Source organism: Gavialis gangeticus, unplaced genomic scaffold (genome assembly GCF_001723915.1).
Source record: "Gavialis gangeticus isolate Ggan-Ray unplaced genomic scaffold, GavGan_comp1, whole genome shotgun sequence".
Lineage (NCBI taxonomy): Eukaryota > Metazoa > Chordata > Crocodylia > Gavialidae > Gavialis > Gavialis gangeticus.
This window is the reverse complement of record NW_017729024.1, coordinates 167,213,804-167,228,566: the sequence shown is the minus strand read 5'-3', so window position 1 is coordinate 167,228,566 and position 14,763 is coordinate 167,213,804. Positions and strand designations below refer to the sequence as shown.

Here is a 14,763-nt window from a genome sequence, read left to right as displayed (position 1 = left end):
CACCTCCCTTGGAAGTTGGTTCCAGACCCTAGCCGCCCTGACCGTGAAATAGCGCCTTCTGATGTCTAACCTAAATCTACCCTCCGCTAGCTTGTGACCGTTGTTCCTGGTCACTCCTGGCTGTGCTCGGGGGAACAGTGACTCCCCCAATGCCTTCTGATCCCCCCTGACCAGTTTGTAACAGGCCACAAGATTATAATTTTATTATAACAAGTATTTGTGCCATAATTTGTGTTTGTATATAGAGGTATTTGCATACCTACTCAAAAATAAATTCTTACTCTTGTATATTGTTGGGTGGGGTGTATGGTAGGGTGCAGGGGTGTGCATGGGGGGGGGTTTGTGAGGGGGTGTGGTGATGCATGGGGGGGCATAGGATACACTGGAAGGGTGTGGGGGCAGAATGTGGGTGTGTGGCATTTGTGGGGTGTGGGGACCCCCCACACTCCCTCCACAGTGCAGCAGCAGGCAGGGGTGCTCAAGGTGCTCGTGCCCAGCACAGGCAGTGGTGCCGGGCAGCACGCGGCTCTGGCCAGTGTTACACATTGCATCAAGATGCGCAGCCCCCGCTGGGCCATCTCTATCCCCAACACTCCCCACCATGCGCACACAGCCCCTGCACTTGCACAGCACAAGAAGAAAACCGTGCATGCTGGAACTGGCTGCCTACACTGCTCCCTGCAGGTCCAGGGGCAGGAAAGACAGCTGGCTCCAGCACTTGGGGCTTTCCTCCCATGCTGCACAAGCCAGGGCCCAGATGTGCAATGCACGGAGTACTGGCGATAGAGTCAGCTGAGCGAAGGCTATGCCCCTGCCCGGAAGCTGCATGCTGGCTGGGCCCTTCTGCTCATGAGGGTGGGAGTGAGATGCAATAGGTTATGTTGGAAGGTGTGCGTATGCATTGGCAGAAGGGCTGGGCAGGGTGCAATTTGCTGGGGGGGGGGGGGGGCATTTTTTGGGGGGGGGGGGGGGCATTTTTTGGGGGGGGGGGGGGGCATTTTTTGGGGGGGGGGGGGGGCATTTTTTGGGGGGGGGGGGGGGCATTTTTTGGGGGGGGGGGGGGGCATTTTTTGGGGGGGGGGGGGGGACAGGAGGACGCTCTGCCACAGGCCAGATGAAACTGTCTAGTGGGCTGGATCCAGCCAGCGGGCTGTATTTTGCCCACCCCTGCACTAAACTGAAAGGCTGAAAAAAAACCCCAACCCACTGAATATTTGGATTAGGACAATTAAATCAGATCCCAAACTAGTATTAACAGAATTTAAAAGATTCTCCATTACTGAGGGGGGGGATGATACAAAAGGGCTGTTGACTTCAGGTACTAAACTAGAGAAGTGTAGATTTCAGTCACCCAGTCTGGCTTATCTATCCACCTGGATTTAGCTTTTGACATTTATCTCTGTTTGCACATGAAAAAAAGGCAAGAATGAGGACCAAGTTGAAAAGTATGAAGCTGGCTGCTCCAAATTACAGCGAGAAAAATACTCACTACACAAGCCCTGGACCAAAGAGACTAGATGATATCCAGCGCTGGGAAGTCACGTTGACCGTGGCACTTGTAAACAAGGTGGCATACAGGAAGCAGCAGTGCAGCAGCCAGAGGTCACAATGGTATACGCTGCTGTCAGATCACAGGAGCACGCTCAATGCCTGTGCTCTCCCCACCCCCTTTCTACTCCTTCCTGTACCTCTACCCAGGGTTCCCCTGGAACAGGCTCCAAAAGAAATCCTAGAATAGAAACAGATACAAGCAACAATATCTATAAATAGCCAAGTAAGGATTCAGGCATAGCCAGCGTTCTTCAACAGCAGGAAATGCAAACTTGCAGTTGCATGTATCATAAAGTGTGCCTTGCCCCAATTCACGTTGGAAACGGGCAATAAATACTAAATGGAGAGCACGCTAAACAGGAAGGAGCTGCTGATTTAAAGTTCTAGCTGCAAAAAGCCAACTTAATTTAGACCGACAACAATCTCACTAGATCACGTTACAGCTACAGAAAAAGCAATGGCTAAATCACAAGCCATAAGCAATATTAAACCAAGGGCGCTTGATAGCCTCTCTAGGATCTATGTCAAATCTTCACAGGGGGTATGGGCACTCGTAAAATTTAACAAGGTTTTAGACTCCACCTTCAGAATTTTGGTGCGACAAAGCACCCCAACATCAGAGGTGTGTGTACAGACCCATACTCAACAATAAGCCCTGCACAGTTGGGCTCTCTAGAAGTCACAATAGTGCCAGCAAATACAGAGCAATCTAACACCGTGGTCAGCACTGCAGAAGACACAAATAAAACACCAGTCCAAAACAAAACAACTTATCTCGCTAAAAGTCGCTTCTGTGTCAGTTGGAGAATATTCTACAATTTCCCCCAAATTCTCATGTCATATCTCATGCTTCATATCAACTGAGGAGCAGAGACTTTCCTTCTTTTTAATTCTAAAGTTTATCAGCAGTGTACAGAGGGTAGGGGGGAATACTTTTCTTCCTTTGGGAAAACTGATTTAATAGTTCCTATGCCGGTATTAAGGTTACTGATCTTAATGACCTTGAGCTTATACTGTAGAAAAGATATTTATGAAAACTAATAGAGGATGTGTTTGGAAGGTTTATTTTTCCAAACCGTAAAGCCAACCAAAGGCCAAGTTCTTTGTTGGAGCCTGTCAGGTATTCAGACATGAATTTCCATGATTTAAAGTTTACCTCTCTGTCAATGTGAGACTCTTCTTTTCAGCATCTTTACTGGTAATAAAACAATGGAGTTTTTCATATTTTCCTTGAAATCCTACTCCAAGGCTGAGAGATCTCAGTGAGAAAGGGTTTTTTTGATCCAAGTTTCTCATTTAATATTTGAATGTTTTTGTCTTCACTGTTACTAGCAACCCCTCAAAATACAGTGTCTGCAAGTTTCATTGAAGTGTTTACGCCATTCTCCAATACTAATAACCCCAGACTTAATTCCGATCCCGGTCATCAAATCAAAACTTGATATACTGCCACACTAACCTATTAATGATTGATCATTTGTAAAAACCTTGAAGGTATACAAAATACTATAAAGCACAAAAACAGCAATGGAGTGCTGGCCCCAGGACACAGTGTAAAAGCAGGCACAATCTGGATAAGTTTATTTGTGTATGTTCAAGTTTCCCTATTTTTTCCCATCAGTATCTCTTACTTCCCCGTTCAAGACTTTTGACTTTTGTTTTAAAATTTTATCTTTAAAAAAAAAAATCTCAGCTATTACTTTCATTCTCCATTTCATTTATTACTGGACAGACTGGTATTTCTTTTCTCCCCAATTTTCATAAAAGCCTTTATTATTTTTCCTTTTGGCCAGCACTGACTGGTTCTGCTTTTGTTCCTTGTCTTGATCTTTCCTCTGCAATTCTTAACTGACTCTGGCTGCCACCCCTGTTTTCCATTTCCACCAGAAGGTCTTTGCCTTCCTCCGTCAGTCCTTTGAAAACCAAACCCTGATAAAGTGTAAACTGGTTGCGTTTCATGCCTCTTGTAATCTTCTTTTGCAGATATGTAGTGCTTAGCATACAAAACACATTTTGCCCAAATTTCCTTTATGGTGATGGACTTTTATATTTGTTTTTCATAACACATTGAAAAGTGTCTTAAAACCAGCTTTCCAGGAACCTAACAAATCCGTACCTGTGCATGCTGTTGGCCCGTTCCTTTCCGTGTTGAATTAAAACAGCATCTGGACCAGTGTTTTCAGACTGTTCTGTGGGACCCTGAGGTTCATCAGGGCTTCTGCAAAGAGACCGGGGGGGCAAAGGAAGAGAGGCCAGGAAGCGATGTGCATCATTGCTGGGCTGGGATGACTGGCTCTGTGTCACTTTGGGACATGGGTATGGGCTTCACAGGAAAAATAAAAGTGTTATAAAAGGGTTCCTTGACTTGGGGCAGTTTGAAAATCACTGATCGGGACAATTGTTCCAAGCTTAGCTACTACTCTGGCATATATTGTGTACGTCTACACGCACACTGTACTCCAGCATAGAGATACCTAAGCTAGCGCTAAGTGAATCAGCTCAGATACTGGAGACAGTTCAGTCAGAGCAACACGAAGCTCCACACGAGATAACTTACCCTGCTGAGCAGTGTAGACATAATCTCGATTTCAACTACCACGCAGCTGATGAACATTACAATCCACACTGTTGCACTGATGGAGCTTTTAATGTTCCAGCAGTGATTCTGAGACATAATATTCAAAGAACCACTTGCAAGGCTTTGCAAAAATTGCAGCTACACAGCACACGGCTGAGTTTGGAACCATTCTGAGCACCCAAGAAAAGATTTTATTCTCAGGGAATTTATACCTGCTGCTAAATATACATGGAACATGCTACTTCCAAACGCCTTCAAATGCGATTGAGCTGAGGTTGAATACAAGTTTAAATGGCAAAACTTAAAAATGTCATGAGTTCTCAAATACAGAGCTGGCAAAAACCTTAAAAAACAAACAAACCAACCAACCTGGAGAAAGATCGTAAAAAAAAAAGTTATATATCTGAAGTAATGTTGCGTCATCACAGTTGAATCCAGGCCTAACAAAAGCAAAAAAGGGCTTTCTATTTTCATGAGCCATCCTTAGGGCTTCACAAAACAATCAAACTGTAACCATGGGCAAAAGCTTCTTAACAATTTACCATCAGTTACCTATAATTAAAGGAAGTTTCCAATAAATACTGTCCCCCTCCAAAACACAACTCAACAAATATTACGGAGTTACAGAGGCATGAAAAACTTCCTTTCTTTTTAAAGGCCTTTCCCAAAGGGGGCTCGCAAATTAAAGCTAACATTTGTTTTAAACTGATGCTTGAAAGTCTGGGAAGTCACAATTATGATTAATAAACAACTTCAACCTCACCCTTGCATCACTGCCTACTCCATGTTAACAGAGAAGGTTTCTAATACAGGCTATAAACCCGTGACACCCTCTCTCTCCCACCTAGCACTGACATATTAGTCGGCCAAATGTTGGTCACTCACCCACTACATTCAAGCCAGAAATGAAACTGTGTTTAAAGCAGGCAGAGGGGATAACTCTTGATACAGGCCTTATTTCAACTTCTCTGCCCGCAGAAATGCTGGCAGCAGAGAGCAGTCACCCCCAATACCACCCCCCACTGCGTGGCAGGGTGAGTTAGAGCCCTACTGCCAACTCCCACCAACATGCCCATGACTGCCAGGATGCCTGGTTCACTCACCTGTCACACCTGTGATGCTAATGTTTGGGATGCTCAGAAAATAATCACTTTACACCGCTCTACCTTCTTGTATCATCAGAAGGCCTCCTTTCCCAGGCCCTTAACAGCATCCTGCACCATTCCACCCCACAAGGCTCGCCAGCCCACTATAAGCCACCCAGCTTGATAGCCAGCAATAGTCCCGCAGGCAATGCCACGGAGTATGCTAGCTGCGGCCCCCTTACAGCCCCCACCATTCCTCTTGGCTTGGGCTCCTGTTCCCAGGTTGCCTTATAGTCCATTCATTCCCAAAAGGGTATCTGTTGACAGCTGTCAAGACAACAAAGTTTACCCTGGGAAGGTACCAGCTGCTAAAGGGACTCCTACAGCTGAAAGAAGACACGACTGTGTCTACACGTGCCTGATGCCTGTTGGTGGCAAAAGCCTTACTCTGCTGAATAAAAAGGAGGGTTCGGCCATTACAGCAAAGTCTTAAGTGTAGCAAAGCTGTCATGTAGACCATGCCATGGACCAAGGACATCTTCACTATATCCTTTCACCCTCCCTGCATGGATCAGGAAATCCCATCTTCCTGGTATAGGGCAGGATCTCCTGGAACTAACTACCAAACACACCATAGTCCTATGCATCCTTCAAGTGCAAGACCAATATTTTCCTGTACTTAACATTCACTGGAAAAAAATTACATCATCACAAAGAAATGCTGGTAACAGATTTGGGGGTATACCTGATCCCAAAGTGGAGGCAACCAGATCAGACTTCAGAATGGTGATGGACAGATCTATCTTAATAAAGATAATAGTTTCAAATTAAACTTTGACATTTAAAGTATAATATTCTAAGAAGAATCATGTGAATGTGTTACATCAAGAAGAGCCATTTAGACATTCTACCACAGGTAGAGCCGGTTATTTTTTCCATAGACTCACAAATGTGCTAGAAAGATGTCAATAGCCACCTACATATTTGACCACCTGAAGACACCAAGCAGCAGCAAGCTTCCTGTGAGATCAGGGGCCTGGCTTCTGTTGGAAAAGCAACACAAATCCTACTTGCAGTCAGTCTGACAGTTTACAGAACAGCTGCTTTTGTTGCATTACTGTATCTTGCTCCTCGTGTGCAGGTGAATTATGATAATGCACATTTCACCATTATCCTCAACTTCAAACACAGAAGCATGTATTAAAGCATCATGAATATTAGCTCTGCAGCAAATACTAGCCCTATAAAAACACAGTTGGACAAATACCCTACACATGTGCTGATCTTTGGAGAAGATCTACAGCAAAAGTTATTTCTAATTCTCTGGTACCCAAAATAGTACTATTTACATGCATATTGATGCAGGGAAGAGAACAGAACACTAGCCAAAACATTACCAGTTTTAAAATTTTGGTGACAGGTTATCAAGCAGAAGCACTAATTTTTAAGTAAATGTGAAAAACCATAAATCTAAGCATATTGTTGATATCCAGGGCACTTATTTTTGGCATCAATTATGGGACAGGCTTGTGTAAGACGCTGGTGCAACGACAGTGGATCGTAAGTGATTGTACTTGCTGTAAAATCAAGGTGTCATTGTAAATGAATTAACATAGCAACTTTATGGTAAGTGTAAAATGCATAAGAGCACATAAGTCATTTTTAAGATATACTGAAAAAATGACAGCCTTTGTGGATTACAAGCACAGTCAGCAGGGCCTGCAAAATAGACTACCTTAAAAAGAAAATGTAGTACCGGTAAAAAACAGGACATGCCAGTCATTCTACAAACCCTTTGATACCACCTCATGCATTTAGATCTTGGCAATTTCTGCCTCACCAGCCAGGGCACAGCCAGTAGTCAAGATGCAATGTCTCAATTGCCAAAGCTGCCCACTGTTTCACTGCACGACCTTGGGCAAGTCGCATTTAATTTATGTTCTATAAATGGAAAACCAGTCACCATTAGGCAATGAGTTCTTTGCAACTCAGTCTCAATGTGAAGATGAGAGTGCTTACCTGCCTTGGCAGAGTGATTTCAGACCTACAGGGAAGTAAGTGCTCAGCTTTGTTACCCTGACTGATCCTGCAATGAAGTCATAATTCTGGGCTTGTGACAGCAGCCTGTGGTAATGGAATTTAGCATGAAGTCACACATTAGCATTACAACTTCACTTTCAGGATCAAGTGGAGAAGACAGGCAGGAGATAAAAGAGCAACTTTCCTAATCCAACTGTAGTTAAGAAAATTTACTAAAAAACATTGATTTGAAAACAAATGATAAAAAGCTGTAGCATCTACTTCTACTGATTCACCAAACCCTGTTTAAGAAGTTAAGAACTATACACTAAAAAAGTAGCACTTTTTCCCAAACTTTCTTTTCCTTTTTTTGCAGATAAAGAAAGACAACACTGTTCAACATGCCAATATGTTCCCAGAACACAATATACACTAGAGTCCCTTTACACTGCTCTGACTTCTCAAGGTTTATAGACCCTATTTTAAAGGCACTAAGTCTAAAAAATCTCCTGTTTAAGGACAGTTCACATATAAACACACACAGGATTACAGCATGAGCAAAGCTGACAGCCAAAACCTTGTTCAAACATCAACCCTATCATAATGACTACTACCAGAAGGGAGGGACTAAATGATTTTATTTTTTTTTAAAGCATCAGGCTGGAAGCCAGGGATCGTAAGTGAGAAAGAAAAGGCAGACTGGAGTTAAACCTGTAAAAAAGCAAAAAACAAAAAAAACAAAAACCAAAAAACCTGTCTCAGATATTAAAAAGAAGCCACAGAAGGCTGTAACTTTACCTTAGAGACACTGCAAGTAAAACTAATTCTCTTAAAATGTTTACCGAAAACCCATTTAACCCATCAGAAATGCAGTGACAACAGGGACCACGAGAGGCAAACAGCTCCAAGAGATGAAACGACAAGTGGTACCATCTCAAAGCTCAGGCTGCATAAAACATTGCTTGGTTGAGATTTTTCAAGCCTTTATGGCAGGAGTGCCAGGTACAGCATGCGGCCTGGACCTGTACAGGGCCGAGGCCAGTGCATGCTGCATGTGGTGCATGGGGCCAGCCTAGGGTGCACGCTGCATGCAGTACCCATGCTGGACCAGACCAGCCCAGACCCAGATGCTAGATCCAGAACACAGTCTGCAGGCCCAATCCAGGGTCCCATGTGCCCCATCCAGTCCGCATGGCTATATGAATGAAAGCCCAGGTTTGCAAAGTTAGGAACCTCACTGCCATGAAAGTCAATAGGATTTAATTGCCTGACTCTCCTAGGCTCCCTTGTAAATTCCACCCTTTGTTACTAAAACTGTCATAGATGATTAAGTATCAAATAATTTAAAAAGACAACTTAAAGTCTCTCTTTTTTCCATTTCTCAGTTTGGATGATAAAAGTCAATGTAAATATTTCAGTTCACTCTGACTGTCTCAGTGCTGCAGCGCTTGGGGTTTTAGCTGCCGATAGAAATATTTGTCTGAGACAACTTTTTTTAAGATTTGGTTTTTATTGTTAAAAATAAGTTTATTCCCTTTTTTTCCTGATCTTCAGTTTCACCAAACATTCCTTTTGCAAAACTGAGGGACACGGTCAAATTGACAGCATCTCTTTAACTAAAAGGTTTTATTAAAATAAATAAATAAACAAACAAAGTTCTAACCTAGGTTTTCAACTAAATTTGCTATGCTGCATGCCCTCAATTCAGAATGGCCTCAGGGAGCTGAGCATGCTTCAAACTTTCAACAAACAGGGCCCCAAGAGCCCGCAAAAGCTGAACTCCAGGTTTCCCTGCTTTTTCTGCCACTATAAGCTAAATAAATAGCCACCATAAACATAACTCTGAATGAACCAATCCATCAGAGTTCAAAAGTTGCTCATAATTTCTGTCTTGGGCTGAAACTTTTCCTGCTTCATCTCCAACCAAAATTGAGGCTGCAGGGGGGAATTTGTGTTTTTATGCGTTTGCCGGGTGTTTCTGTAGTATCAGTTTATGTGCAATGTTTACATGGGGTCACTTGATCTGGCAGAGAAACCAGGAAGTCTGCAGCTAAACTTTTGCAGGAAATTAAGGAGGTGGCAACAGTCCCTTTTTGTTAAATTACAGAGCTAATTAAATGTCTGCCTGAACAGCTAGCTATTTCACCACATTTTGTGAAACTAAAAGGGGATCTCTTTCCCTACTTGCCCCCTCCCCAAAAAGTCACTGTGATTAATTTTCTAATGCACTGAAAAATAATTAGTTCCTAAAATGACTAAATACAACATCAACTTCCCAGCACTGACTCATTTTACCAGACACGCTTAACAAAAATACATTTAGGAAAAAAACAGGGCACTAGCACAATATACAATAATCTCTTAACTTTAAGCTATGTATTCATTACTCCAAGACACCCAGGCAACCCCAGCTACTATATGGCTAAGGACTTAAAAAGTTCATAGCCAGCTACAAGGAGTTTACAACAAACATGAGAAAAGATGCAACCATCAGACAGAACAAAGAAAACAGGCTGGGGGAAAAAGGTATTTTGCCACCATTCACCATGGTCCCCTACCTGACTTAACCCTCCTGTCATGTCACCTACCCAAGATTGTAAATTCTCCTGAGACAGGACTTCGGTTTTCTAGTTCTCTCTGCCAGGCACACTTATGGTACCAGTCTTAGGCTAGGAACAGACATTGCATTTCTCCCTGGATAAATTGTGCCTACATCTGTCCCAGAACAAATATCCCAGGACTGGCACAACCACACATTGCTTCTAACCACAGTTTAACGAGCAGCTGAATGCAGTGCCACTTTTCTGTTATTGATTCAATGATCCAATCCAGGATAACTGTACAGATGTACTTTGCAATATCCTGGAATAAACCATTATTATATCTTATGGGAATTTCTTTTACGATTTATCCTGGGACAACAGACATGGACGTGTGTTCAGATGCACCTTGTCCTAGGATGAAATGGTTTGTCCTGAGATAAATGTGACAACTGCTTGCAGCCTGACAGATACTTCTTAGCTGTTCCTAAGAGCAAAAGTCTGAACAGACAAGACAAACACAGAGACAGAGACAAAAAGTAATACCCAGGGGTTAAAAGGTCCGGAGTACAGAGCTTCCTAAACTTCTCTAACTTTTCCCAAAGCCCATCTGTCTTTGTGTCCCACTCTCCTCACCTGCAAACCAAGCCCTGTTCCTTTGCCTACATGTTGCAGCCAAGCCAAGGTGTCATCTTTTCACCCTATGCACCCCAGCTGCAAACAGGGCACGCCAAAGAGAACACACTGCCAGAAAACCACAGAAAAGCTCAGTTGCTTCCACTCTCTCTTCTGTGATATCTAGAAGGGGAAGAAAGGTTCCAGTCACCTTTCCCAGCAGGTTTTCACAGTGGAGGAGACAGGGAATCCACAAAAATCAAGCCCTGTCCACCACACTTCTCCACTACTGCCTGGAGCTCCTCTAAAGGCTTAACTCCCCTTCAGTCTCTTCTTTCCTTTATCTGGCTCGACTCCCCAAAACCACTTGCTACACTTTCCTAGGAAGAGAAGCTTTTGGTTACCACAAAACAAAAATTCCAGAAAATGTCATCAACAGGTTTGCAGAGCACCTTCTGCTGAATAACTTCTACCAATATTTTAGTCTTAAGAAATAGAGGCAGGATGTTTTAGACAAAAATTTATGTCACCCATGCTAAAACAGAAGTAAGATTCCTCACTGCACAGATACCATGGGACCTAGCAGAGAATACATTCACAAGCTGTAAAATTCTAATTTTACAACTCAAACCATAAGACTTCCTAATGAAGTAAGAAAAGATTTCCCCCCACCTCCCCCATTAAACTAGGTGAAGTTTTTGTAACCTTGATGGTTGAAAAATGGAGGTTAAGAAGAAAAATATTTTTATTTAGTCAAGTAACCAGAGCCATTTAGTATCTGAATCAGAACACAAACAAGTTTTGCTGCACATGCATCTTTTGCAGATTTGGAGTAAGCTCTGTTTTCAGTAAGATAAAGCAAAAATCCTGTCACGAGCATCACAAGAAGGTGGTAAGAAGGATGAACCTATTAAAAAAAATTAAAGTTTGGAGAAAGATCAAAGCTCCTTTAACATAAGAAACATTTCACTGATTTTAACATAACTGTTACACATAACCAGTTTAATGACTCCTGAAGCTAATCGGCTACAAGACCAATTTAAGAAGCTGAAAGAAAAAAGGAATTAGCCACCAAAATTACCTTCAAAAGAGACTGTAGCAAGGTTTTTTTTTGCAGTCCTACCAGAAGCAGCGAGACAAAGGAAAAATCTCAAGAGTGCAGAAGGTGGAAAAAACTCTATCCACAGAAACTATGTGCAAAGCTGCTCACATACTCTGCCTTGAACAGTTTACAATCTAGAGACGCAAAATCAACAAAACAATACAGTAGGAGAGATGGGAAGAGTCTAAAGCAAACTGATTGAGCCATGACATTATCGCACATCTTCACAACTTCATGATTCTTGTTTAGACTTCCTGAATTAATAATTTCATGGTTTTTAATACACACGGCTGACTCAAACAACACACAAAACTGCTTTTCTATTACTGTATTAAGAACAGCCAGGAGTGAGCCGTCTCTCACTTTATAGTCTACATAGTACGGAGGAATAACAGGAAAAAATAAAAACCCAACAGCCTAAGAGAACACACCCCAGAGCGTCCAGAAGTTCTAAAAAGAAGCAGGGATTTCACGCTGGAGCAAAAAGGTCAGGACATTTCTGCATGTCTTTAATCATTACAACAGGTTTGTGTTTTAGTAAACACACCTCCTTACAGTCTCTCATTGCTACGACCACGTCATGCTGTGTCTGCACTTGTATGAACACAAACATCAGAACCAAAAGAGGACTTTACTAAAAAGGAGATGAAGTGCTATAAAGAAATAAATTTGGGGTGGGGGGTTGCTTTTTTTTTTGTTTGTGGTTTAACACAGAGATTAAAAACATGTTAAGAAAAACTGTGAAACAAAAAGATGGATACTGCTTGCTTTCATATGCTACCTTCTACCAATGATTTCAAAGCACCTCACAAATGTAACGCTTGACAACTTTTTCTGCTGTTCCTAACAGCCATGTTACAGACAGGTAAAGAGAGAGGAGGAGGAATCTGCCCAAGATGGCAAAGCAGGTACAAAGCTGGGTGCAAAACCGAGCTCTTCTGATCCCAGTTCTGTGCCTGAATCAAAAACATGTCCTCAAAATGAATGAATAATAAAGACAGATATAGCTGCAGGTTTGAAACTCCTCCTTCAATACTTCTATGCAATATTTTAGGCTTGCTACCAAAGCAAAAGTTACAAAAACACTCATCTCTGAAGCACCAAGAGCCATTACATTATTCTGTAACACCTACTCAAATTAAAGAGGCACCAGCAACAATATTTAAGAGCTGCCCTAAAAAATGGTAAAGACGACAAGTTGGTGGTGAAAAATGTAAACAGCCTGTCAAAAACAAAGAGTCTACAAAAATCCTGTTTTAAACAGAAAGTTGAAAAACAACAGTTCACCCATTTTTTTAAAGTTAAACACAAAAACCCAAAAGAGTCCAAGCAGGTTTTTGCGCTTGCTCAGGTTAAATGGTAATTTTACAAACCATGACTTCTCAAAACAACCATGAATGAGGTAGGTTAATAAACTGATAATCCCTTAACTCATAGCATTGGGGAGGGGGGAGGTTGGGGGGGCCAAAATGCCAAGAGTTAAACAGAGGCGGTCGTGATCTCTGAATTTTTGCTTTTGCTATAACCACATTTTTAAACGTCATTTTCTGTGCTGATAAACTGAAAAAGACAGAAGCTGGAATGAAGTAAAACAGAGTTTTCACAACCATTTTTTTAAAGGAGTTATCAAGTATCTGCAGGCTTATAAAACACGTCATACTCAGTCTTCCCAGAACATGCATCAACATTTGTTTATGCCAATTAATAGTGCCTCTCCATCTAACAGGCTAAGAGCACAAGAAATCTTACACAGAGCAAGCCAATTTAGCTTCAGCTGCTAAAAGTCAACAATTTTTTCTATTGAAAGTTAAAAATAAACACTTTTGTTTGAAGTCAGATCAAGCCACCACACCTGGTTGAGGCTCCCAAACCAATAATAGGGCAATTGAATGGGAATCCAAATCCAGATTCCACCAGGGAATATGATACAATCAAGGGAATTGCTAAGAGGAGTTGGTAGATATTAAAAAAGCAAGACCTTTTCCAGAGGCTGGGTTGATGCAGTTTGTTGTGAAGGGCTCCATTTCAATGGAAAGTGCTGCTCCTCCGGCCTGCACATCCTCCCCCTCCCTTCCTTCACTCACATCCAGCTCCAATTTCTCTCCTTGAAAAAAACAGCTGCTCTCACGCCAGGACAGCCCCTCCATTTCACCAGCTAACACCACCCCAGAGGGTACCGCCCTTATCTGCTGCTTTATTATAAGCATTCATCATTTACTCAAACGATGATGACTAGGGGACCGATTGCTGTTTGGTGACAAGGAACGGGGAAGGGCTGGCCCCTTTGGGTTACCCACAGGGGGCTGAAGATACAGATGAGGAGTTCACAGCTCCACAAAAATCCCTTTGGCTTCTGTTTCAGAGGATTTTTTTTCCGTTTCCGAGAGCATCTCTGTGCACGTCCGCACTCAAAATACTAACTTAGAGAGGCCTGAAACTAGATTCACTCTAACCTACTCACAGCAGGTACTAACCGGCATCTGCAGCTGGATTTTTAATGAATCCTAGAGAATGAAATCCTGAACCCACTGCAGTCAGGTCCCTTCCTGAACCTAGATCCTAGTACAGCCGCTTTCTACCAGTTTGCTTCTGCTGAAGTAGAACACTTTTCAGCAGGAAAGCAATGAGAGAGAGGTCTGTTTTTAAAAGAGAGGTGACTAAACCCAGCCACACACCAGACTCCAGCAACATCAAAAAGGCATGGAGTGACTGGGTGACACAGAGATTTGAGCTGATGGTTTTGTACTGGGTTAACCTGCTCCTGCGGCTGAGAGGTCGCTGTGCTGGGAAGCCTGTCCCCAATCGCTTCCCACCCCCCTCGCACACAGGAGAGGGGTGCCCGGGAAGCTGCAAGGGGAAAATAAAACAGCGAGAAAAAATGCACAGGCACCGTTGTGTGACCCACCCTCCTGCCCCCTGCACGGCTGGCTCCTCACGCACTGGATCTGGGACCCCCCCAAGTCCTGTCCCAATACAAGGAGCAGGAGAAAACCAGAGGCCCCTTTTCCCAGCCAGTTCGAGTGCGGGCAGGGAAGAAAGAAAAATAAATCAGTTCCCCCCTCCCCCCGGAAGGAGCCAGAAGCAGGAAGCAAACAAGAGCCCCCTCCCCAAAAAAAGAGGGACACAACCAACCCCACAAAATGAAGGCTGGGGGAGGAGCAGAACCCCACAACCCTCACCATGGGGAAAGTCTGCTCCTTCCCCTCCGCCGCCAAGCACCATGGTGGGGGGGAAAGCCAAGGCCTGGTAAAGGCTCCTGCGGGGGGGGGAGGG

The 14,763-nt window shown here is 43.1% G+C and overlaps 1 protein-coding gene across 10 annotated transcripts in view; it reads right to left on the bottom strand.

Annotated features, from left to right (window-relative positions):
- Positions 1 to 14,018, bottom strand: part of UBAP2 (ubiquitin associated protein 2) — a 149,467-nt gene extending 135,449 nt beyond the window's left edge. For 5 of the 10 annotated variants that reach the window (XM_019518075.1, XM_019518076.1, XM_019518077.1 and 2 more), the window contains exon 1: positions 13,469 to 13,566. In XM_019518075.1, the coding sequence (XP_019373620.1) occupies positions 13,469 to 13,514 (46 nt within the window). In that variant the 5' untranslated portion in view covers positions 13,515 to 13,566. Of the gene's footprint in view, positions 1 to 11,469; positions 11,495 to 13,468; positions 13,568 to 13,943 lie in introns of those variants that run through there. The other 5 variants (XM_019518078.1, XM_019518080.1, XM_019518081.1 and 2 more) reach the window with 4 other exon arrangements.
- Between the last annotated feature and the right edge of the window lie 745 nt (positions 14,019 to 14,763).